We start from the raw sequence: 27,516 nt of genomic DNA on the forward strand, positions 1-27,516 counted from the left end.
AATTGCAACTTTCTCTTTTTTCTGATGATGAGACTGACCTTGACTTTCAGATTACCATAAAAGGAAAAATACAAAGAAAATTAACAGCTGTACTGGTGGGGGTGGACACTGATTAAATGTCCCTTGAACACAGCCTCTACTAAATGATACAGACTGTTTCTAATTATTTTTGAAATGGAGCAACCCTTGGTTCAACTTGACTATAAACTTATACTGGAAAAACTTTATGAAGTTACTGATGAAATATGTTTGCAAATAAAAGAATTTACTATGGAAATAAAAACAGAAATTCTGCTTTGAATTTACAAATCGACTCCCAGACTTTATCTGAGCACTCTATAGACCAAAAAACAAGAGAAGTGGGATTAACTAAAGGTAAAGAAGATTCCATTCTACTTCATATGCATGCTGATGAGATCTCCGAGGAACTAAAAAGGACTGCAGTTAAACCACTTACAACCCTAAAACCATCAGAAGTGGACAGACAAGCCCAACAAATTAAGAACTATGGTAGCTTGGATAAACAACTATTATCTACAAAGTTGGACATAATTGAGCTTGCTATTCAACAGTTTCTAATGTGGAGATTTGACTTTTCAAAACAACAAGGGATTACTTACAAAGGAGCTAGGTCTCTAAAACAGAAAAGAGGACGTCTCTGTTTGATTCAAAATACTACAAGGCATAAAAAGTGATTTGTTCATTGATATAGAGGTGTTGTTATGGAAACCTGTTTGGCATAAAAGGAAAGCTAGAATAAGATTTAAGAGTGTGACTTAAGGTTTTATGTAATGGGTTTAAAAGGCTTATTAGATATGGATTGATTTATGGCTTAAGACAGTTAAATAAGATGTTAGATTGAATAAAAATTAATTAAAGGTTTGAACTTAATAATAAGTTATTTGTCTATGAATTAATATGTTTTGGATATAGTAATTTTGGGAGGAGGTTAAAGAAATTGATACAGATATTGAGGGATTGATTGTTAGATTATAAAGTATAATAGAAATAGAAAGGTATTTTTCTCTTTTCTTTTTTGTTTTGTCTTTGTTTTTTCTTTGTTCTTTTTTTTCTTTTCTGATTTGAACTAATATTTTTTTTATTTATTAGAACTGATAGTCACTTTGTAATGGAAGAAGAATAAGAAAAAAGAAGAAATGATATTAATAAATGTTTATCAAATATGATAAGGAAAAAGGTAATGGGGCGACTCCCGAAGTGTTAATTATGTATTTAGATTAGAAATATGGAATATAGCAATTGAAATAGTTAAGCTTAACACAGGATCTGGATTTATTTAGATGAAAGGTTATTGAGGGTTGTTATGATTGATTTAGTTGTATTGAAATATATTAATTTGAATATAATATGTCATTAGAGGGAAAAGAGAGGGGTTTTTTAATGATTGAATCGGAATTTTATGAGTATGACTTTGTTTTGTGGACAATTGATTGCCCTGCCACCATGTTGTTTCTTAAGCACTTGTTTGTAAAATGAAAAAAACCAATAAAACTTGTTTTTTTAAAAAAAGATGTGTGCCTGAATAACAGTAGAATCATGGTTTCATTTTATCTCTTGGCTACTGTTCACTAGAACACTGAGGTGAAGCTGTAGGAGATTATGGAATTTCATTTGTCTTTGGAGATGTATATAATTAGTTTTAAAATATACAGTGTCCAAAACAAAAGATTCTAATATGATACCTTAAGTTGGTTTATAGAGGATTGTTCGATACAACGTTGATTCCGAATATATATAAAGGTTGTTTATAGTGGAACTAAATTGGAAAATCTGAAGCACATCTTAATTCTGGAAGGGCACATCACAGCCTAGCATAGCTCTATGTTTGGTATGTTGAAGACTCTTCTGGATTCAGGATTGAGCTGGGAAACAGTCTTGTCTGAGCCCTTGAACAGGCTCTGCCAGTCAGTATAGAAACCATTGAGCTGGACAGGATGGATATAAAACATACTGATAAGCTATCTGTACTTGGAATTAAACCTCTTGGGTTTGGTAAATCTTATTCACAATTCAGTGCATTTGACTGTGCTCTGTAGAAGCACTAGGTTGTAGCAAAGACCTTTCTAGACAGGGTGGCCAAATCATACACCAGAAAGTAAATATATATTTTTCTTCCTAGCATTAGAAATTAGACTGCTGAGAGCCTGCTGCCCAAAGGAAAGTATCTCATTTCTAATCCATACATAAAGCTCCAGCCTTATGTTCATAATGGTTTAAACTGGTCTTTTCGAAGCATCCCCCCCTCCACCACAACAATAGAAAAGGAGGTCCGTGGGCCTGCATCCAACCCCCTTTGAAGGAATAAATCAGGGCTAGGCTTAGATTCTAATCCATTTTTTCCCATTTGATCACTTTCACCCTACCAGGGCATACATGATACTTCAGCTCAGGGAGCCATCTTGTGGCTAATTCACATAAAACAAGTCCATGTATATCCAGTAATAGCCTCTTCCATTTTCATCAATGTAGAATAACTACACTGTCCTGGGTGGCAGGATGGGGGTTGGGGGGCACAATACCATGGTCACAGGAATTCCAGCTAGCGGAGAGGGGAAGTATTTGTCAAAGGGCCATTAGTCCTTTTCACTTTGTCACCTTGATGCATCTTCTCATTCTGAAAAAAATGCATGTATACACAGTTAAATGAAAAACAATGTTAAATAGCTATTGGAATAATCAAGAAGGGGGATTGCAAGTAGCGTTTTTCAAAAGTCCCCTGGTGCCACTGTCATTTCAAATCCTTTCAGTCTCATTATAGAAGGGGTAGGGAACCATGGCCCTTTTGTGACTTGTGGACTTCAGCTCCCAGAATTCCTGAGCCAGCATGGCTCACTCAGGAATTCTGGGAGTTGAAATCCACAAGTCATAAAAAGGCCAAGGTTTTCTCACCCCTACCTTATAGAGATGTGTTCTCCTTCTTTTTTGGGGGGGGGAGGAGGACAATTTTGCCAGTTGCCAGAGGCAACTTCAGGAAGATTTGGGGGTTACAGGATTACAGAATAATGGCAACTTTTTCATCAATGTAGGTATCAAACCCTCTTCTGGATTCTCATCTTTCTACCTTCTCCTTACAGCAGTCATTATTCACATGCCCTGGGTAGCTTGCAGTCAGCACAAAGTGAACCGTTCTAATTTGCCTTTGTGTGCCACTTTTTAGTGATGTTTTAACAGTTTTCTTGGCAAGATTTCGAAAGTGATTGCCATTGCAACCACTTTCCGGGATTGAGAGGGAGGAAATGACCCAAGGTCACCCAGTTGGCTTTGTGCCTAAGAAGGGAATAGAACCCAGCACTTTCCGGGTTTCTAACTTGATGCCTTAATCATTACACCAAGCTGGCTCTTCCAAAATCTTGCCAAAAGAGGGGGAACCTGCAGGTATTAGTCCAGGCAGTTCCTAGGAGTTGACGCTAACTCAAAAGCACATCAACCTCATCGTCTTCATCTCAGACTTTACATCTTCCTTTGGAGTCTCTGAGAAAGGAGTCTGTGGCTCATGGGTTGCTTTTACTTGTTGCAAACTTCCTGCATTTGCCATTCCGGCTTCTATTAGAAGCAGGATGGAGGGGTGGGGGGAAGAGTGGTTCCCTTCCCTCCCTCAAAGATTATGTGCTATGATAAGCAAAGTCTCAGAGGGAGTCTGCTAGCACCTTTTCTAACTAACACATTTTATTAAAAAGTTTCAGCTTTCCTGAGCTGCAGCTCACTTCATCAGATGCTTGGAGTGGCTAGGCTGATGCAAGCTTTAAATAGGGATGAAACTGGGGGGTGGGGGGGGCAGAGAGAAGGCAGAGGACAGGGGACGTGTGCAGAAACTGGTTGTACGTGAAACAAAACAACTGCAAATATAATTACCTTATTCATGAACAATTGCAATTTGATAAAATCCATTACGTTTGAGGAGACCTTCAGAGACAGTCTGCAAACTTTTGATGTGTGAGTTTTGATGAGTTCCATAATCTCTTACTCAATTGTGGTGATGATGATGATGATGATGGTAATAATAATAATAATAATAATGATGATGATAAAGTTGGAAGGGACCTTGGCGGTCATCTAGTCCAACCCTCTACTCAGGCAGGAAACCCTATACCATATCAGACAAATGGCTGTTCAGTCTCTTCTTAAAAACTTCCAGTGTTGGAGCATTCACCGCTTCTGAGGCGGATTGTTCCACTGGTTAATTGTTCTAACTGTCAGGAAGTTTCTCCTTAGTTCTAGGTTGCTTCTCTCTTTGGTTAGTTTCCATCGATTGCTTCTTGTCCTGCCTTCAGGTGCTTTGGAGAATAGCTTGACTCCCTCTTCTTTATGGCAGCCCCTGAGATATTGGAACATTGCTATCATGTCCCCACTCGTCTTTCTCTTCATTAAACTAGACATACCCAATTCCAGCAGCCGTTCTTTATATGATAATGATGAACTTGAAGCAGAGTCTTACAAGCAACAAAATGATGTTAACACAGGAATCCACTCTCTGACCACCTGAATGTTTAGTTTGCCCCCAGATTTACACCAACAACGCTATCACAGGCTCCAACAGCTTCGCACACAAGATGAGAGCCACCTTGACGTGCTATTCCTTCAATAAAATATGTTTTATATTCTATCAGTAATTTTCCTTCTACCAAGGACAAATAGGTCAAACTTTGTGTACAGGAATGAACAGCTTGACATAAGGACTCAAAACAGGGAGCATCTCGACTTCGCAAGACACTCAGCAGGAGATCCCAAAGTGGCAAAATACCTCAAGGATACATGTAATCTCTGTCCTGTGTAATTTACACTTGCATAACCACCTAGTCTTCCTGCCCTTCCATTTCTCCTATCCCAATTTAAATTCATTTAGCCATTCCACTGCACTTGATGAAATAAGCTGTACTGACCAAAAGATATACCTTTTAATAACATTTGTTATTTAGAAAGGGTGCTACTGAACTCTTATGATCTTGGGCTATGATAGACTAACATGGTTCTCCTCCTTTGCTATTATAATATAAAGTTTGCCATGTCGTGAATTTTATTTTATCCTTCCATCTTATATTGCTGTTCCTCATCAAGCATTGTTATGTGCTTGGTGATATAGTACATATTAATGGGACATAGATGAGTCCATTGATGGGTTTACTGTGTTGTTACAGAAATGGAGGAATATAGGAAGCTGCATTATTTCAAGTTATTCTATTGAATTTGTCTAATTCAGCTCTACCTTACACTCACTTGCAGCAGCTCTTCAGGAGCCCTTATCAACTCTACTTGGAGAAACTGGAGATTAAACCTGAAACTTTTGTAGATAATTTTGCACTAGGCTTTGGTGGCTTTAATCTACTAGCTCTGCCCTAGTTGTACTGTATTTGTAGCTGTACTCTTTAATAGTGCATACATTGTTGCCTGAATTTTTAAAGCAGGATTTGGGAACAGTCTGTGTAAGAAAAATACAGCTTCAGTGTGTCAGATATTAGAAGGTGCAGTTTCCATCAACTTGTTAGCTGGCTCTGTTAGCTGGAAGTGTTGGGAGACCATCAGACCATCTCAGGCAGTCCCCGGTAATGAGATCCATTTCTCATTGCTATGATTCAGAACTGCTATTAAATTTAATTGCACAGTTCTGTCTTTAAATAACTTTTAAAATGTGCTTTCCAAATAGCAGGAGCTGTGCTTGAGCAAAGGAGACATGGTAAATTACATGGCGGTTCTGAATACATTTCAGTGATGTAACATGGAGGTTAGATGAAAGCAGATAAAGTTGCACCTTGTGACATCTTCCAGAACCATGAGGTGAAAGTGTTTAGCTGCTCCTCAAGGCTGCACCATAAATTATTTTTTCACTTTTGTAGCAGTAAGAAAAATGATAAGCCATCCTATCTAAAATACTGTGCAAGTGTGCATGTGATTTTTAAAGTTATTTCATCAACCATTTTTCTTACTGGAGCACTAGAAAAAAAAATACTAGCAATAACATCTGTACAGCTTTTTCAATTAAAATTTAATCTGATCATAGCTTATCCTAGTTATTATAGAACCTTGAATGCCTGTTGCCAATGTAGGCAGGCAGGTGGCTGCTGAATTCAAAGAGGAGAAAGGAAGCAATAGTCTCCCTACGTATCTTCTTTCTTTGAATCCGGATACTCTTCACAGTGCTGCAGAAGTTTTTGGTTCTCAGTTCTTAGCTTTCCAAGAGACTTGAAAAAGAATAATGGAACCTGGAAAATGACTGAAGTGTTAGACTGGTACTGTGAAAATCCAGGTGTAAGTCTACACTCAGCCATGAAATTCATGTTTTTGGACTAGTAGCTTTGTTTTGGACAAAATTTGGAAAGACCTCCCTGTGGGATACCTGGAACTCTCAGAGCGATTACAAAATATAAATTATGTTGTTGCTATTTTATTCTGTATTATCAGTACACTTGGATATTTATAGCTTTAGTACAGCCTTTTAAGACAGAGAGGGGGCCCTATAATCACAGGAGTGAGAGGAGGGGAGGAAAGAATGGAGCAAATGAAGCCTATGGACTGTAGAGTGAACTATTAGATACATGCTTTGAGGGACCATGAAAATGGATTTGAGGAAGGTTTAGGTCAACTTGCCACAGCCAATTTGTCATGGCCAAATCCCCATGGGACAACTCACTACAGCCAACTTGCCGTGGGACAATTCAAAGCTGTATTAATAATTGCATTTTGTTGCTTTTATTATTGGTGACCACATTTTCATCAAAATGATTGTAACTCTTGTATTTCTGAATTGACTTTTTTTTATTATTGTTGGTAACGGTTCTGTTGAATTGTTCTGTGACAAGTTTTCCCGTGGTAAATTGGCTTTAGTGTGGTGACTGAGTTGGCCCCAGTGAGTTGGCATAGCAAGTTGTCCCATTCCATTTGAGGAAAGAAAAAGAAAGAACATCTCCTACACATCCAGGAGGGGTGTTTTCTGGAACCAGGGAGAAAAAAATGAAAGGAGTGTTGAGTTGAGCAGAGTTTTTTGTTTTGTGGGAAGAAAGGAATTCAAAAAGAAAGAAGCAATAAGCACAAACAAAAAGCTAAAAGTTGGAAAACTGTGAATCACTTTGTAGAGAAGACAGAACACCAGATGGAGAAGGGAATGAGAAGCCAGGAAAAGGATCTGAAGCAAAAAAAGAAACTAAATGGTTTGGACAGTGGAATTTTGAATAGAAATGCAGATGAACACAAAATGAGTAATGAAAGAATGCCCCCAAATTAATGCTTTAAGAGGAGTCTGCAGACTGACAGCAAATTGCAGTTATGTAAACATGGTTCCATGCAGTGGTGGGATTCAAATATGTGAACAACCGGTTCGCTGTGTGGATGCTGCTTCCGGAAGTCCATTCTGGGCCTGAGCAACAAAAAATTATCTACCAGTTCTGCCGAAGTGGTGTGAACTGGCTGAATCCCATCACTGATTCCATGGGATAATTCATATTTCTATGAATTTACCTTGCTCCAAGATAGGCCAAAAATAGTTATGTAGATCCTGTATCTTGGATCACTTTTGAATAGGTCCCATATGTTGGAAACAAAATCCAAATTTGAAAGCTTTATTTAGTTTATATTATTTTTATGCTATGTGGACAATTTTCTCCATTCTGAAAAGTACAATGAACTTTGGGAAACTTCACTTATTACCTAAAAAATAACCAAAATAAAGATGAGGGAACACTTTATAAAATAACTTTGATTCACAAATTTAAATCTGGTGTACAAATGATTCATTAATAAATTCCTCTAGGAATATTCTTTGATGGGGAGAAATCCAATAGTGGGTTTTTGTTTTTGTTTTGTTTTAAAAATCACCATGCATGTATATTTGGTTTAGATGCTTCATCTGGTTTTTTCCTGCAGAATTCTGAAATGTTTATTCTATTTATGACATATACACATATAATATATTTGTATATATACTTATTTTGCAGCATGCTGGAATATTCTCTGGACTTGCAGAATGTCAGTTTCTCGGCTGTTCGGACAGTCAGAGTACTCCGGCCTTTGAGAGCCATTAACAGAGTTCCCAGTAAGTTGAATTTCTTTTCTCCTTTCTCCCCCTCGCTTTGTTAATAGTTCATCATTTCTGATAATGAGAAATCAAAAGAATAAATTGGAGATATTACATATTTTCCAAAATTGCACTGAACATGTTCCCCCTCTGTCTCTTCAGCACATCAATTATCAGAGTATTTGCCAAATCATTGTGAATGAATAATCCAGTTTGTTCTCTTTTGATGAATTGTCCTTCCATTTGACAGAAATCCCTCAGCAAATGAGGGATTTATTTATTGATCAGATTTATACACTGCCCATCTCACTATCTAAATGACTCCGAGTGGTTTATGTTACTATGATCAAACATGCAAAGAAGAGTTCATTTTTTTTTCAAAAGATGTTTGCCTTTCTTGTGTTTTGCTTCTCTTTCTGAAGTGTTTTTCAGCTAATGTCTCATGTGAATCAATTATTCAGCTTGTTTAATTCTTACCATTCATTCCCTTGATTTGGAGACATTAGCGGTTTGTGATGGAAAAGGATGGATGAGTTATTAGACACAATATTGGCATGGGGACATGTATGGATATAGTTAGGGAAGGCTGCTTTCTTCCACTAGCATTAAGTAACTTGCAGAGGATGATAAACAAATCCTCTTCCTTGAGTTGCAAGATGCTCCTTGATTTAAGGCAGTAAGTCTTTCTGTCTATGGAGATTCTCAGTCATCCAGGTCATGGTCGTCCCAATGGTCCTTTTTCACACGGCAACTGGACTTTCTTGTTTTTCTTTGAAGACATTTTGCTTCTCATCCAAGAAGATTCTTCAGCTCTGACTGGATCCTTCCATTCCCCACCATCCAGTCAGAGTTGAAGAAGTTTCTTGGATGAGAAGTGAATCGTCTTCAGAGAAAAACAGGGAAGTTCTGTTGCCTTTAGGACAATATGTCTATCTAATATCACAGATTGTTGGGCATCAGACTGTATCCATTTCAGAAGCAGTTATTTTTCTGGAGCACTTGGCTTCTAATTCTTATCTTCAGCTATGCACTGTATCTTTATACCTTATGCCCAGCCATTGCTTTTAATGTGATCTCTTTTATCCTCGACCTTCTGGGAAGAATGAGTTCTCCAGAAATAACGAAAAGGAACACATGATACACTTTCCACTTAATCCTATCAAAACAGTGTGCAAAATAATGGATATAGTTATTTGTTTTAGAGAATTGATTTATTGGGAGGAAAACAAAGAGATTTGCAACTCTCGGCCTTCTTCACTTGGACTATATAGGTTCAGTGTTCATCTCAGAACCTCTACTAGAATTTGTTCTTTTTCCCAGATCCCTTCCAACTCTCTTACTCTGTTATTCCTAGATTTGAATGGCTATTCTATTTAAGCATGGCACATACACACACATGTTTAAATTAGGAAAAATATTTTTTCCAAGGGCAGGTACCCTTGATGATAAATCATGACAGTAAAGCCAGAGATATGGAACAATAGTGGTCATATTAGAATTGGAGAGACACAGGTCACAGAAACTCACTGGATGATCATACAAACTCATCTCAAACTATCTCACAAAGTTGCTGTTGTGGGGAGGAATTGGAAGAGCAAGTCTTCGTGAGTTGCTGGAGAGAAGGCAAGATATCAATATAAACCATAAAGAAACCAGAATTTATTGTACATCTATAATGCCTATGCCTGTAAGAGAGCTCCAGAGGATTTTGATTTAATATTTGCATTTTGAGGGTTTGTGTATTTTGGACTCCTTTGTATCTCTGGAAGTCAAAAGTTGATAGCACCATTTTGATAGCAAACTACTGGTCAGATGTTTTAGGAAATTAGTTTCTATTTTCTATTTCAGGGATTCTCCAATTGTGGGTTCTTAAACTACCACCATTAACCCCCCCTCCAGGTGGGATCTTGAGCAACTTAGAAAGGATCATAGATTTTTTAAAAAACTGATCATAGTAGAAGCACTGTTGGAACTTGGTCCTGTTCTGAATGGGCAAACTTGAAGTGAACTCACCTGCCTAAAGCAGGGCGCAAAGCCTGGAGTGATCTTAAAGAATGCCTAACTTGTGGGTCTAATTGTTGTCAAAATCCCTGCCAAGCACAACATAACAGTGGGTGGCAAATGGTTACTTACCAGCTGGTGACTACCAAGATGGCATGTAACAGTATTTGCAACAGTACTTGTGTACTTGTGTAGTCCTTTGAGTCTCTGCAGAAGTGTATGTGTTAGTGATTTTCACTTATTATAAATCTCTAGACTTTCAAAATGAAATGTTGTGATAAATGAAAAAGTTAAGCATGACGAATCTGATAAAAGTCATGTTCAGTCAAAACAGTATGATGTATGTTATGTAACTTCTACTAAGCTGTACATTTATTTCTTACACACCCTAAACCCAATGAAGTCATTAGTTCTGAAGGGTTACAATAATTTACTTATTGTTGTAGTGGAGAACACCTGTTCTATTTCATATACCTTATGGGCTTTTTCTCCCTTTCCTAAACAAAAGCAAGAGGTTGTTTGAATTAATTATGTCAAGGCAATCATACTAGCTGAAAGTCCAAAGCATCTCAATCTGATGCATCTAATTCAGTAGAGTGCCTAAATTAAATTCAAATTTCCATCCAACCCCTGCATTTAATAGCTTAAGTAGGTGCAAAGCTCTGTAGCATAGAAGAAGACCCATCTGGTTGAATTTGTCTGTTACCTTGACAACACGAGAAATTCTGACCTGGATCCATCTGTCAGAACCTGGAAGTTCCTAGGCTATATTTGCTTTTCTAATCTTGTTAAATTAAACTTAATCTACCAGGATGTTCCCTGTTGTTGCTGCTGCTGCTTTTATTGTTTTATGATACAAGAAATTTCCTCCCCCACCCATCTCTCCCCCACACACACACACACACCATCAAGCAGAATAGATAGGGCTGAATTTATCTGCCTCTATCTAACTGGGGATATAATTTGCTTCATACATTTGCAAATCCTGGGTAATTTATCTTTGATCCTACTGTACATAGCAAAGCCAAGACTGCCCAGGAAGCATAAGGAAGCAGAATGAGGAAAAGTAAGAATCACAAATAAATGTAGTGACTTAAGGCAGGTCATGTAGGGATGCATTGAGATGCTGTTTAGTTACCAAGAGAGGAACTAGAAAAAAATAAATGATCTTATAATTTTTTGAATATTTGCAATTGGAGTAGAGTCAGTATGGGTTGGAAATTTTAATGTATTGAGAAACAAAAGGACAGAGAGGTTTTATGAATACACAGGTGGGGGAGCATGGAAACATTTAGGATTGCTTCTTTGCCAGGTGCTTGTAATTCTTACTGACTTATGAGCAGTAAGAATACAAAGACTGTTTTTCCCAGCATAAAGATAGGCAGTGAGATAGAATCTTTCTCCTGTAAAGATTTTTTGTCTGTAAATGGAGCGAGATATTGACAAGAAGTCAAGCAAGTAACAGGGAATGGTAGCTGAGTTAAAAGAACAGACAAAATGCAGAAGGAAAAGTTGGAAGACCCTATTCACATATACATGTTTCTGTACACAGGCAGACATAGTAGTTTTCTTACTGGAGTAAAATATTATATTTGATGTAATATGTGTGTGCTCACTCACATACATATATATATATATATATATATATATATATATATATATATATATATATATATATATATAAATAAAAATAAAAACATACATAATTGTGAAGAGTCCAGCCTAATGGCACTGGATCTGTTTTATATACTTTGGTGCTGTGCTGAAGGTGACTAAGATAGAATTCAATATTCCATGTCATTGTTATATAGCCTGAAATATGACTTTTAATATTAACTCTACATTGACTGTAGAGCCTGAAAAATCAGCATATAAATGAACTCTGCTGGACAGCAAACTACAGAAGAATCCACAATGGGCCAAATACAAAGATTAACTGATGCTTGCTTTCCCTGGAAAAGGAAAATTTGCAGAGTAATTCGGGGATGGAGGCACTTTTCTTACATGTAGAAGTGAGGAAGGGATCTTTTCCATTTTTGTTTAATCTACAGAGAGTCTTGGAAACTTAAGAGCAATGTGGATCCCTTTACAAGCTGCAAAGTGTTCCCTGAATAAATCTTACGATTTAATGACATTGTATGGTTAAATGGTAATTCCACAAAGTGCTAATGAGAGGAAGAAGGGGCTCTATAAATTAAAAAAAAAAAAGCTTAGATGAAATAGATTATTGAGAATCTACACAACCATAGTATATACTTCCAAACAATTAGAACAAGTCATTTAGACATAATCATGAGTACCAACAACTTTTGTAGGTCTCTAAATTCCCTTTAGAACTGAACAGCAAACTGTAGTCTAATGGGAGAGAGGACATAAAAGAACATTGGGCTTCAATTTTTTAGGAGCAGGGATGATTATGTCATCTGTTGAGTGTCCAGGATGATCACTGAGCTTTGATTACAGATGGGGCAGAATGCCATGAATACTTATTTTGATAGGAACTTGCCAAGTTTGCATCTCCTGAATGAATATATGGATCTGAATGCAGTTATCCTTTAATATCTACATTTGTCAGAGCTTTGCATTGATATGAAATGCATATATTAAATGTGCACAAAAATATGAGGAATGGGGTTTTTAAAATAAATGAAAAAGCTTTACATTTAGGAAACCTGCTTACTAAAAATACAATATTAGACAATGTCGCATACAAAATGTAAATAGTTTACAGACAGATCTTCTTGGAAAAGCTGGATGTAGATGGAAAAGGCAGAACTGATTTAAAAGTGGAAAAATTAAAAACTGAAGGAAGTTAAATTGATTTATCTACCCCTAAGTGAAAAACAAATAAGAGGGTAACAAAATGTTTTCAATAAGCAAACAGAAAATCAAAGAACAAATATTATAAAACAAAGTCAGGCGTTTTGTATTACAGCTTGTTAAAGATTTGTGTCAAAGCTCAATATGTTTTAAAGTTAAATTCAATGGAGGCTCTTTTGCCAATAAATGCATGCCACTGCAGTCATGCTCCATAAATTTAAGTATGACATTTTATTGGTGGTTTGTTTCTGATACCTTTGTTTTATACTGTAGCTATTAATCAAGTATAAGAAGGTTTTTTTAAAGAAACAACAATAAAGCTTTTTTAACATATAAAAAAGGATATTTCTATCAGGATTCGTCTCTACTAAGGTGTAATTCTGGATTTCTTTGAATCTGTAGAGGTACTCATGGCGAGCTCTTGCACTTCAGAATTGTCCATCATGCTGACTGTACATTTTCTTTTTTTAAGAGGTAAAGAAAGTGGGTTGTTTTCGTACATGTTCTAGGGTGGTATGTCTCCATATGTCTTCAGTGATATCAATCAATTGATATCAATTGGTATGTGTTGCTGAGCCCACAGGACCACACCAATTGTGAACCTTTGACTCTTACCATACCTGATTAGATTAGCATTAATTAATTAGAATATGTTATGGATTCACTAGGAAGAAATCCAGAGAGATTAGATTGCAAAACTGCCTTTCCATCTTGACGTCTTAAAATTATGTGACACAATCAGAATTCCCATCCTATTCTGGGAACTGCTGCCCCAACAAATTTAGAAGAGTCCAGATAGGAGAAAACTTCTGTAGATGTATGAATATTAGCTATAATATCCTTCTTTTCTTAGAAGTCAGGATGAGCTAACTCACTAGATCTTCTCATCCTAAACTATGGCTTTTATTTGCTTCCTTAGGTATGCGCATTCTGGTCACTCTGCTTTTGGACACACTTCCTATGTTGGGGAATGTCCTCCTTCTCTGTTTCTTTGTCTTCTTCATCTTTGGTATTGTTGGAGTCCAGCTTTGGGCAGGGCTACTTAGGAACCGCTGCTATCTACCTGAAAACTTCAGTCTGTAAGTATGAATGAGGTAGGCTTGCTTAGGTTCTTTGTACATGCTGGGTTTTTTTTTTAAATGAATTAAGGTAGTAGTTCCCATATGCACTGCAGTATTCATACATAGGGTGTGAATATCTCTGCCTGCTGATATAACAGAAGTGGAAATTTTCTAGCAAAGTCATAACAAACCACACGAACATCTAAAACCCTCAGTAAAATCATACTTTTTTTCAGAGTGTGTCCCATTGCCATGGCTGATAGCTGCCCAGCAGCGGTGATAGAAATGTCCTCTTTCAAATATGTCCATCAGCAGTTACAATACTCCAAGAAGGGAGAATCAGCTACTGAACTGTAACTCTCAGCAACCAAAATTCTGACAACCATTGCCAATTGTGGGGGAATTTCCAGCCTCTGACTAAATGGAAGAGGAGGAGCTGGAAAACAGCAAATGATGAGATTTGGCTCAGGAAATAATTTGATGCAAATCTATTGAGATAATAGGAATGGGGCAGGAAGAAGAATCCATTCTTATCAATATTCAATTCCTCATCTCTGCTATGGCATGAAAATAATCCCAGAAAAGTATGGAAGAAGTCATTATTAATAATGCTGGCATCATAAAGTGTAACCAAGCTTTAGAGCAGCGGTTCTCAACCTATGGGTCGCGACCCCATTTGGGGTCAATCGACCATTTTATGGGGGTCACCAAACAAGGCGATCCGCCATTTTTCCCCCTCAGGGGGCGGCACCGCGCATGCGTGCCGCACATGGGGGCGGCGCCGCGCATGCGCGGCACGTTTGTGTGACGGGGGTCGCCGTCACACAAACGTTGAGAACCACTGCTTTAGAGGATTACAGACTTTTTCCTGATTTATGGGTGCATACATGATATGGTATCTTTTCAATATAGATAAAACTGTGTATACACAAAAAGTGTTTAATACACATATAGCAATGAATGCAAAATGTATTTTTGTAGTGTTTTTGGAGAAGTCTTCATTCTGATTCAGAAAGATCATTATGTTTGGGCTGCATTGAAGTCAGTGCTACTTATGTGTAACCACTAGTTGTGCAGTAGGGCTGTTATCATGATTGAAGATTGAATGTGAGATACTGTAATTAACATAAAGAGTATCTTGTTAATATCCAAACAGTTTAAGCAGATTTCAGCATAGAAGCATTCTTTTGAAGCTTATGAAATTTTTTTCAAGTGCCCTCTAATCAGTGGTGGGATTCAAATATGTGAACAACTGGTTTTCTGGGTGGATGCCGCTTCCATTTTGGGCCTGGGCAACAAAAAATTAGCTACCGGTTCTGCTGAAGTGGTGTGAACTGGCTGAATCCCACCACTGCCTTTAATTCTTAGGTTATCAAACACAGCTAAAGTTTCTGAATCAGAAACTTATAAAATAAAAGTTTGTAAGGAGATTTTTCTTCAGAAGTTTGGACGTTTTCTCCCCTTTGGGTTTGTTTGCTCTGAAGAGAGAACAATTAAGTTTCAATAACCCCTGTAAATAAATTAGCAATAAATCTAAACCACATTCTGATCAAGTCCACACTCCTCCAATGAGGTTACTGCTCTGAGTGACTAAATAGATTCAAGATTTCAGTTGAGATGAAGCAAAGGGAACAGAGGGGAAGACAGTTGATTATGCAATTACTGATGAGGCAGATTACAAGTCCCTAATCAATTAACCATTGTGAACATCCATTGTGTTTGGTGAGATTTTTTGAGATTATCTAAAACCTTTTCAAGTATGTGAGTTCAGAAGTCTCTTAATCATGCTGTTAAAAGTCTTATATTTCTAAAATGGTCACTTTGATGTCTTCAGAGGATATTATCTGATTGATATTTCTTTGTCCTTGTTTTGAGTCCTGACAACCATTAATTTTGGGGACAAGGATCCTTCAGTTTCTCTAATTAGCTGTTTGGAGCCATAATAGACTAACATGACTCTCCTTGTATGTGGTCTGAGTGAAAGGTAAAAGGCTGAATGGAGGGTGAGGGATGGTTAAGTTTCAAATGGCATTCAAAGCAATTATTCAAGAATGCACCTGGCTAAACCTCTCCTAAATTTTGTTTTGCAAGCTTTGCTATAACCTAAGTGTGTTAGGAAAGTGAAACATACCTTTTTTCCCCCTAATAAAAATATGAGTGAAAGTATCCTCAAGATGAATTAATCTATTATGGAATAAACCTTGGTGGATCATAGCTTGCTTTATGTTGGCCATGTAGCCCATCAGTTTTTGTGATTAAAAAAAACCTGGTGGCTTAGAGGGGGGGCTGCAGAAATGTCCCCTGGGCTGCCAAGCTGTTTGGAATTGCAAGTTGTCCACCACTGACTTCAAGCCAGTTTATTTAGGGCTACGACTGTTTCCACTTTTTCTTTCCTTACTGACGTGCTGTAGTAATTATGTAAATAACAAGGTGGGTTGTTATTAAATTCTGCCCCCGCTTTGAAGCACTATGTTTTTCATAATCCACAAAGAAGTAACAGCAGATATATGGAACTGAAGCTGTACATGTATCCTATCTAATGCTGCATCCTACTTCATATAACAACCGGCACAAATTATTTGAGGGAAAGAGATACCTTGGAGTGATATATTTGTCTGACATAATTTTTTAGCTTCAAAACATCAGTAGTTTTTAGAGACATTTTTTTTAAAAAAGAGAGAATTGCCATTTCAGGCAATCAGAGTGCTCCCTCCTACAATTAATTTCTCTGATTGCTTGCTCTGAACTCAATTATCCTATTGGCCCCTGTAACATCTCTGAGCCATTAGTTCCTCATATTGCTCTGTTGACTACATGGACGCCACCTTTGCTCTGTTCCATTTTCATACTGTTGCTTTGTAAGAATAAGACTGAGATTTCCCACTTTTTTTTTGCATTGTGATTAAAAACATTCCATCTTTACTTCATCCCCAGCTGGCCTGATTTTGGTTCTATAACCAGCCCTGCTTCACTTTCTTCTAGGCCTTACACTTTGGAGCTGGAATCCTACTATCAGACAGAGAATGAAGATGAAAGCCCTTTTATCTGCTCCCAGCCTCGAGAAAACGGGATGCGGGATTGCCGCAGTGTTCCCATACGGAGGGAGGAAGGCCTGGTGTGCACCCTGAACTATTATTCCTACAATGACACCAGCAACACCTCTTGTGTCAACTGGAACCAATATTACACAAACTGTTCTGCTGGGGATCACAACCCTTTCAAAGGAGCAATCAATTTTGATAACATTGGATATGCATGGATTGCAATATTTCAGGTGAATCAAAAGGACCTAAACCGTGATCTCGTGCAGCTGCCTTAACTGGGAAAATGGAAGTTTGTGTTTATTTTTGTTCAGAAATACATTTATTTTTTCAAATCTGAACCAAATAATTAAATAGTTGAGAATCTGCAAGTCCTGTTTTTCTTATAATAAAATATAGGTTCTGTGGGCACCAAAAGTGCATGTGTTTTTTTTGTTCTTCTCCATTGAATTATGTCAATTTACAGTATTGTGTTATGTTTTTTTCATGCAAAGATTGAATACAGGGATGGGCAATTGGGAGCCCTAGGATCAGTCAGTGCGTCCCTTGGTCTCATTTAAGGTGGCCCTTTGCAAGTTACCTATTTAGATCCTCTGGTAAGAATTTTCTCACCCTTCCCAGTAACTGCTAAGAAAGAAAAAAATGTGAAAGAATATGAAAGAAAATAATGATAAATATTGCATCCACCTTAAGTCCTGGCCCATCCTATTACTTGATTTAGCCTTGTCTACAAAGTAGCATTGAACAGATTACTCTGAGAGAATGTGACCCTCCATATAGACAAAATATCTTGTGGGTGACTTAAAAGTTTCATAGGTATTTTCTTAGATGTCTACCATTCCTTGTCCTTCACAGCCCTACATCCATCAAGATGAGCTAACCAATGGCTTCCTTTTCTTTTGCCTTATCACAGGTCATCACCCTGGAGGGCTGGGTAGATATCATGTACTTCGTCATGGATGCTCATTCCTTCTACAACTTCATCTATTTCATTCTCCTGATCATTGTGAGTTCCGTCTCCAGTTGTGTCAATCAGAAGCATTAAACCTAGATTTCCACTGAGGAGGAGCCATATGGGGGTGCATGGAAGGACTGATAAGACGGGATTTATAATTAGAGCTTCCCAAAACACAGTAGCTGGATAAAAAAGAAAACCAGATCCCATGTGTTTCTTACATTTACAAGGTGGCATTGAAATCACTTAGAAAAACATCTAATCAGTGATACTGGTTTCCTCACTATTTACTACTCATGCTTTCTATTCTTCATTTTTCTTTTAATAAGCAAATGCTGAAGAAAAAGAGAACTAACTTTAAAAGTTAGCATATAATTGGCATTAGATGATGCTTGAATTTGATCTTCGGTGACAAAGACAAATGCAAATAATTTGATCTTATATTGGCTTTTATGATAAAGAAACCTACTGACCATGATATTTTTGTTCTTGTTTTGGTAGCCTCAAATAACCTCTATGCTTTCCTTGTAATATACATAACAGATTTAATAACAGCTGCTTAGGTTTTGTTTCTTTCTGCCTTACCCCAATGTTTATCAAGATTATACAAAGCTTGTATGTTGGGGGAAAATGGGAAATAGAGTTATGGCAAATAGATTAGATATGGAAGTCATTTTAAAAAAAAAAAAAAAAAAACCTCAGACGCATTCACATTAACCTACATGGGTAGTAATTATTTAGGATCTGTTTAGAATTGCAGGGTTTTTTAATCCAACAATAATCAGCATCATTCTTACTCTAGGCCAGACATGTCAAACTCGTGACGTCACGTGATGTCATGCGATATATCGGAACCTTTTCCCCATTGCCGGCAATGGGATGGGCGTGGTTTCCTTGTGATGTGTCTAGCCCGCGGGCCGGCAGTTTGACACCCTTGCTCTAGGCTATTGCAAATACAGACATGGTACAGATTGTAAGATCATCTGTGGTTCTCTAAGTAGACATTGACTAGAATCTATAGCGGAAGCTGTGGGGCCAAAGGTGATCTCTTTTCAGCATCTGGAAATCACCAACAATTGTCACTGAGAGTAAAATTATTAAATGCATGACTGAATATAAATCGAATGAAATCCCATTTAATTTCTGTCCTGCCCCACCAATTTAGAATATGGCCCCAGCAAAGATGCAGATGCTGCGTAAACTGTAAAAATACAAACTGTAAATAAAACAGGAGAATTAATAATTTCTAGAACACTGGCTTGAGGACTTCGAGATAATTATTTACAGAGCATTAGAGAACAATGCAACAATTTGTGCGCTTTAATGAGGAAGAATAAATGTGAAACAGGTGTCAGGAATTTAGATGCTTTGTTTCAGGCCATTAAGGCCACTTTTCAGAAAGCAGAGTTTAGATAAATGCTCCTAGAGAGGGACTTAGAGGTCACACTAAACTTGGAGACCACAGGTTCAACTCTTCCATGGCTATTAAATTTAGAAAGAGTGTAATGAGTCACAAGAGTAAGGCAGAATCTGTAACATGTAGCATAAGCAAACCTAAAGCCTAAAAAATCCTGAGATTTTTCAGGGTCTGGATCATGTTTATCTATTATTTATAAGAAGTATATTCTCCAGGAACCTTCAGTCCTATTCTACAAATAAGACATGTAGATGTAAGCAAACAAAAATGAGAAACAAATAGGATTAAACACATGTTTCAGAAAGCTCAGAAAAAATAAAGAAGATTCTGGCCAGAAACCAAAAGTCATAATGCTTTTGTATCAGGTGACACATGATGTAGAGTGCACCATAACTGTAGCTCTACCACTGAGACAAGGTTGTTTCATTTTGTGTATTGTTTTGTTTTGGTTCTCAGCTGGCAAAGGTTCCATTGGAGGCCTTCAGCTGAAGCTCTTAAGGTATAAGCTGTAACATATGGAGATAAATGTTTCTTCTGCTTCTAGGTCTTAAATAATGAATACTAAGGCCAAAAAGCAGTATCTGGAATCTAAATATAGAAATGGACTGAAGGCCAGGAGCAGTTGGTCTAAGACAGACATTTCATCATGTCCAGGTTGAGATAAAAATATAGAATTTAGATTCTGCACTAACTGCAGTTTCAATAGCCTTCAATACACTTCAAATGCATTACAGTCATTTTACCTAGGGTTTACTAGAGTATGAATAAAAGAGGCTGGTCTTATATATGGTTGAGTATCCCAACTGAACTTTAAAAGCTTTGTAGCTGATAGACCTTTGGTAGCTGATTGAATTAAAGTGTTTTTTTTTTCCCAAACACAAATCTTCCAAAATTCTCTTAAACTTGATTAAGATGAAAGCAAGAGTGTTCTAACCATTTCAGCAACTGAACTCTTGAATTAGGAACCAATGCATAGTATTTATGTCTGCATTAAGGTGGAAATATTCTGAATCTTTTTCTCACAACCAGAGAAGAAGTGGGTCTCTTCTCTGATAAAGGGGAGGCCCGCAGTTGTGAATGAGGTACACAATGGTTGCTTGAATCCGTCTCAGCCCCCAAACCCATTATTACACCAATACTGCCTGGCCATGCAGTCCTAGGAAAAGCCTAGACTTTTGTTCCTTTTTTGGCACCAATTTTTTTTTTTTTGCTTGCCGGTGAGTTTCACATACCAACCAATCATGTCCCTGAAGGGTCCTTGAGGGGTCCTGAGCTTGTTGTTTTGCAGATGTTTCATTATCCAAACTAGGTAACATCATGAGTACACGTCTTTTTAACCCTGAGCTATAAATATTCTCCTTTATTATGTCCATTTACATTATCTGTTTCTTCTGCAAATGTTCAGTCTGTATTCATGTTATAATCACAACAAGGATATTATACCAATTGATTACATCTGCAGTGAGGGGAAAAATTGTGACATGAGATTTTAACAAAAAATGCTGGGCAAAAAGGAACAAGAGCAACAGCTTCCATGGACAGGCAACCTCCTAGTTAAGTAGATTTACCAGGACATGCATGCAGGGCCAAGAAAAAGCAAAGGGCAAAATTAACATCATGATGTAAGCTGTGTCCTTTTTTATATACACACATCGTGGCAATTTTTTTTTAATTCTGACAAAACTGGGGGATTCTAGTGTAGATGCTTCTGAAAAGCCTCCAAAAAGGAAGAGAAACATGCCTTCCCCGCCCCCACAAAGCTACATAATTGTAGATGAGTCAGCAACTTCTGTCTTCTGAGATGGTCTGAGTAAACACTCAATTCATAGAACTAAGGTAGCCAAGAGAAAAGAATTGGTTGTAGGCTGCTTTTTCAGATCTTCAGATTGAACAGCCATCAGGAGCTACATAAAATTCAGCCTAATGGAGAGCCTGCTTTGGAGTAAAATTCAGACTCTAACTGAAGGCAACTGCTGCCTTTTTGAGTGCCAGCTAACAAACAAAAAGATTTCTTCAGAAAGCAGCCAGGGACTCCATAAGGGAAATATCTGCTTTGAAAACAATTCAAGTGAATATGTTTAGGGGAGAGAGAAAAAACTGCTTAACTGTGATAATTACAAGTACAGACTACCAAGAAATCTTTTAAAGTCAAAACAATCTTTTTTGAGCTGCATTGTCATTGATGTAGTGAGGACTGGGGGGGGGGTTTTCCCCTGAGCTGAGGAAGCTTGAATGTCTTGATGTGAAAGAAAGGAAGGGACCCGTGGCTAATCATGACTGATGACTGTCACTTTGGAGTGAGTTTGCAGCTTTTTTTTTTTTTCAAGCTGGTTAAAGTCGGTCTTTGTTGAGAGCCACTTCTGTATTGTGATTTTTAACCATAGATGTGCTCCCCACATGATTCCTGAACTTGAGAAGTTCATGACTAACTCAGCACGTATAAAGCAGAGAAGGTTGAAGCATCATTGCAGCAGTTATTAAAGTCCAAGGGAAAGATTGCTAATTACTGAGTTTTCTCTGCTTGCTGTGTCCCTTTCTTGTCACTGCCAGTTCATCTGTAAATTCCATGTGGGAGGTCATTAGGAAAGAAATTGAAAATAACATTAATCCCCGTATTGTTATTGCCCAGCCACAGTTGGACTACTCTGCCTAGTTCTATTCCCTGTGGCTCAGAAAGAAGCAGGAAGAGCTAGAGGAGGTGCAGATAAGGGCAATCAAAATTATCAAGGGGCTGGAGCTAATTCTTTTATGTGAGTGGGTTGCGTCAAGTGGAGAACAGGATAAACATATTAAAAAGGCAAATAGATGGAGACACGTATGAACGTACGGTGAGATTAGTGGCCAGGTAATTTTTCTCACACCCTCAAAATATAAGAATCGGTGGTCATTCAGTGAAATTAAATGGTGACAAGGTTTAGGAGGACATCTTCATGCACCACATGGCTAAACTATGGAACTTGGTCTCAGAGGAAGGAATTTAGTGGCAGTGTGTCTCTCAATACTACTGGTTGGAAACAGCCAGGAAAGTGCCGCACGCTCAGGAACAGGTAATCTGGCATCCTTCAGGACATTTGAATTTCAGCTCTCTTTACCAAGAGTAACCATCTATAGAAATGATAGCCTAAAACATCTGCAAATCACCAAATTGCCTATCAATGAAAGAGTCCAGCAGCCCCCAACCTTTCCCACTTTGTGAACCAGTGGCAACGGTAGCAGGGGGGGGGAGAGGATGATTCTGACTTTGCGCACCAGCACGAGTGCCCACTATTTGTACAAATGGAGCTGTGTGCGCGAACACATTCATCTGCTGCTTACACAGCCTGGTTCCCAATGGGCTGCAGTCCAAAGGTTGGGGATCCCCAAAAAAGTCCTTTGGCCTGATCCAGCAGGCCCCTTACTACATTCTTGCAGTCTAGGAGAAAACTGCCTAGCTTGATGTGGCAGAATGAAGGAATGACACCCAGAGCCATAGAACTATATAGATATAAACCAGTGCAAATATTTTTGATCAAAGGCTTCTCTGCTGTCACAACAGCAAAATGTCTGTAATATGATACATTTAAGGAATGAAGTGGCTTTGCCATATGCCTTTTACAACTTTTTGCTTTCTATCACATTGCCTAAGCATTTAATATTCTATAAAAACCGAAGGAAATTTTTCATACCCAGCACTTTTGTCCTTCTCGTGCTATAACCATCTCTTCTTCATGTAATATTTTATTCTTTTTACATCTCTTTAAATTGTAAAGGTAATTTGTCATGTGCCTCAGAGGAACTGCTGTTTAAGAAATGTGAACCAAAACAATGCAGCAGAACTATTCACTTCTTTGGTTTCCAGCCAGTTTTTGAAAACATAACTTATAGGATGTGTTTAGACTTCAAAATTGGTATTTGTTTTATATAGGTTGGGGATTTGGGAAGCAGAATATACATATAATCTGTCTTCATCCTTGCTGTAGACTATGGAGCTTTTTTCAAGCCTAATTGTAGGATAAGGTTGTATGAGGGGTGATACGTAGCTTCATAGATACTCCTTCAAACACTGCAAAGTATTTCATTTCCCCTCTTCCAGCTGTGTAAAGATGGACAATATTGGTCAGGTATCTCCATACACTCCTGAAGATTTTGCCAAGAAAACTGCAGGGACAGGAATTGAGTTTCCTGGGTCAAGGATGGCTTGAAGGCAATCCCAGGTTCTTGAGAAGGACAGAAATGCAAAATCCCAGTCTTAACATCTGACTGACAGTGCAACTACTCATAATAATATGAAAGCATGTATGGGTATAGGGATTTGGCACTGTGCATCATTAGAATGAGTGTGTGCAACACACATATATCCTGCTGCCAGATTTTCCCAGGGAAATGCAGCAACCATGATGGGAAAATGGCTGCTGTTCCTTTTTTAAATGGATTTACTTATTTCCATTTGTAAGGTAGAATCTGGTAAACTCAATGGGATCACCTGGTCATGATGCAAACCTGCATTCATTTACTAGCCCTACTGAATTTAAGAGGAAGTCTCAAATAAACGGGCAGAATTGCACCATTAGTTTGGAGTTTCTCCACATTTGTATCTCAAAAGAGGGATATCAGGTGATCTCCCATCCTAATCCTGACCAGATCCAGGCCAGCTTAGTAGCTTCAGTGTTTGTTGCAAGATAAGCCTTCAAGCCTTTGACCCTTGGATGAAACGTTAAGACATTAGTGCAAACTTCTTTCTCCTCCTTGTGTTTTAAAATAATATGATGTTAATTTGGCGACCACCGTTGTTTTGAAAAAAGAGTGGGTTATCCCCCCCTATTTTTACATAGTCTCTTAGTTGGGCTTCTTCACATAAATAGGGCTAATCACAAACCTACTTCCCTTTTAGGTGGGCTCTTTCTTCATGATAAATCTCTGCCTTGTGGTCATAGCAACCCAGTTCTCGGAGACCAAGCAGCGAGAGAGCCAGCTAATGAAGGAGCAACGGATCCGCTACCTCTCCAATGCAAGCACGTTGGCTAGCTTTTCAGAGCCTGGAAGCTGTTACGATGAACTTCTCAAATATCTGGTCTATGTCCTTCGGAAGACTGGCAAGCAAGTGATGGAAACCTGTCAGACCGCAGGGGTAAAGATGGGCTTCCTCTCCAGCCCAGGTAGCAAGAACAGTGCAGAGAGACAACCGTGCAAACATCGTCCACGGAAAAGATCATCAGTGCATCATCTCATTCACCATCACCATCATCACCACCACCACTATCACTTAGGCAATGGAAGCCTACGAGCTCCACGAGCCAGTCCAGAAATTAGTGATGTGGAAACCAGCTCCCTTCACAACGGTGCCAATCGGTTGATGCTTCCCTCAGTAGTCAATCCTTCTCACGTGGCGTCTGGGAACACGGAATCTGTTCACAGTATCTACCATGCGGACTGTCATTTTGAGCCAATTCATTGCCAATCCTCTCTCTCTCAGACTGGTCTCAGTTTGCCGGGACCCGAGGTGCTTCCCAGGACTGTTGTTGGCAGCAAGGTTTACCCAACTGTACACTCAAGTAGCTCCCACGAGGTCCTCAAAGATAAAGGTTTGGCAGAGTCCACATTGAACCCCGGGGTTAGCACGCTGATGAATCTTAACATCCCTCCTGGGCCTTATAGTCCGATGCAGAAGATATTGGAAACACAGAGCACTGGTAAGTATTAAGCTTGGATGTGGGCCATTCAGTCAAGCTTAAATGGGAGGCAGAGTAATAATCATTGTGTTCCCCTTTTCTCTATCTTGTCCTTAGCATTTCCAACTAGCTACCTCTCAGGGACAACTTGTAGAGTCCCAGAAAAGGTTGCAAAAATTCCTGCCTGCAATTTTGGAAAGCTATTGCTCATCAGTGTTTACAGCATGGAATCTCATGGACAGCATTTTGAAACAAGGGTTTAATTTAATGACTGAGTTCACACTTCACATGACTCACATGGTGTTTATGGGAGCAACTATGGCTGTAATATTTGAAACCAGTGAGAAATCCACACAAAAAAGCATTAAAGACTTCGGCTTGCCCAAGTCACACAGAACCATTCTCCTGAGAATTTAGGTTCTCTGAGGATTTGTCTAAAAGCTGAAAGTGTGTGTGTGTGTGTGTGTGTGTGTGTGAGAGAGAGAGAGAGAGAGAGAGAGAGAGAGAGAGAGAGAAAGAGGAGCTTTTATAATATAAATATACAAGGTGTTATTGTTGGATAGTAATATATTTCTGTTTGCCACCTTTTTTTCCCAACTTGCATCTATCTCCTTTCAGAACAATTGAAAAGCATGCCAGTGATTGATCTTTTTGGAGGCTGTGGGTTTCTTTCTGTGCAGGGTTGACTTGGGGTCACACTGATCCAGTTCTGCTGAATATCAGGGATAATTCTAAGCAAACAGGCACAGGTCCAGCCTGCGTCTTCTGTAAATTGTAAGAGGTTCCCATCTGGAAATGGGGAATTTCAGTCATCATCCAAACTCCTGCAAATATTTATTCAGAAGTGTGAATGTTCCCCTGTAACGATGCTGTTAATATAATGTAAGAATGGCCTCTGGAGAGTCCGCATTTCATTTTCCAAGATTTCTCTGTGTGCTTGCAGTGTTTTTTTGAATCTCTCTAAGCATGAGAAACTTTCTGGGAATGAGGCAGGGCCAGCTTGCCAAAATCTTACAATTTGTCTCCAAGAGAAGGTCAGGCTAGGTGATCCAAGGTTCCCTGCTGACTTTAAAATGAGATAGGAGTTAAGACTGGATTCAGAATGAGTTCTGAGGACAAACTCGTCACTTCACTGTAGCCAACTTCATTAGGGGCTCTTCTTGCATTGGAAAGCCCATCTGTCAGCTAAGATTGCAGGAAATTATTTCAGAATGTGAGTTAGAAGAAAAGTTGTTACCACTGAAGTATCAGCAAGCGGCAGGAGCGCATAGGCTGTGGTGGTGTCTCTGGATTGCCTAATACAGTCCTGAGGTCGACTTATGACCTCAATTGAGCCCAACATTTCTGTTGTTAAGTGAGACATTTGTTAAGGGAGCTTTGCCCCATTTTACGACCTGTCTTGTCACAGTTGTTAAGCGAATCACCACAGTTGTTAAATTAGTAACAAACCTGTTAAGTGAATCTGGCTTCCCCATTGACTGTGCTTGTCAGAAGGTCACAAGAGGTGATCATAAGACCCTGGGATATTGCAACCATCATAAGTATGAACCAGTTGCCAAGCATCTGAATTTTGTTCATGTGACCATGGAGATGTTGCAAGTGTGAAAAACGGTCATAAGTCACTTTTTTCAATGCTGTTGTAACTTTGAACGGTCACTAAATGAACTGTTGTAAGTTGAGGACCACCTGTATTACATGTGCCATAGATTTGATTGATTTCTGTTTCACCTTAATGGCCAAACGGGTAATGAAACAGTTGCAAATGCTTGCCAGTGGTCAGCATTTGCTGATGAGTTCTAAGGTGTGCATGTATGCACGTCTGTTTGGCTCACCTTCAATGTGTGCATCTGAATAGATTTCAACAATTCAAGGTAGGGAACCAAGCAACCATTAAGCACTTTCTCCCTCTTAAAAAAAGGTTGCTGTTAACATTAAACAAAGGAAAAGAAAATCTGACATTATTTGAATAACCTCCAGAAGAATTGTTCTTTTCTTTAGCCTGGGGTTAAAGAGATGTAGCTAAATAGCATTGATGGTCATTTTCCTGAATAAATATTTGGGGTGTTTCTCCCCCTCCCCCAATTTGTTATGGCAAAGGTAAACTTTAATTGGTACAGCACAAAACACAACATTGTGTTGTTTTGAAAGTCTTTTATATTTTCTAACCAGGAATGCTAATTCTGATCTTGGTCAATGGAAAACCCTTTTGCGTAGTTATATATACCACTGACGCTTCTGCTTGAATGAAAAGGTGGTGTAAATTAAGCTGTGTATTCTTTTAGGCTTTAATATTTTGTGGAGATATTGCAACTTACATGCCAGTTCGCTAACAGATGCAAATGTTTCCCAAGAAATGGTTTGAATGAGGTAACTGAAAACCCATGTTTTGTAATATTCATGGTCACTTAGAAATGTGCAGCTTGAGCATAGATGATTCAAAGTTTACACTGTTTCGGCAGTTTTTCTGATAATTTTCTACAGTGCTTTTTTTGTTAAAAAAACAAAAACGTGCCGGAACTCACACACATCATACAACCCGCCTTGCCC

General features: G+C 38.4%; 1 protein-coding gene across 11 annotated transcripts in view; it reads left to right on the forward strand.

Annotated features, from left to right (window-relative positions):
• The window catches only part of LOC120299291 (voltage-dependent T-type calcium channel subunit alpha-1G-like), a 217,005-nt gene that overhangs the window by 15,344 nt on the left and 174,145 nt on the right, over positions 1-27,516 (forward strand). For 10 of the 11 annotated variants that reach the window (XM_039323952.1, XM_039323950.1, XM_039323956.1 and 7 more), the window contains exons 3-7: positions 7,947-8,044; positions 13,767-13,926; positions 16,891-17,182; positions 17,863-17,955; positions 24,192-24,990. In XM_039323952.1, the coding sequence (XP_039179886.1) occupies positions 7,947-8,044; positions 13,767-13,926; positions 16,891-17,182; positions 17,863-17,955; positions 24,192-24,990 (1,442 nt within the window). Of the gene's footprint in view, positions 1-7,946; positions 8,045-13,766; positions 13,942-16,890; positions 17,183-17,862; positions 17,956-24,191; positions 24,991-27,516 lie in introns of those variants that run through there. The other variant, XM_039323960.1, reaches the window with a different exon arrangement.

Source organism: Crotalus tigris, unplaced genomic scaffold (genome assembly GCF_016545835.1).
Source record: "Crotalus tigris isolate CLP2741 ecotype Arizona unplaced genomic scaffold, ASM1654583v1 scf7180000024288.305614, whole genome shotgun sequence".
NCBI classification, from domain to species: Eukaryota; Metazoa; Chordata; class Lepidosauria; order Squamata; family Viperidae; genus Crotalus; species Crotalus tigris.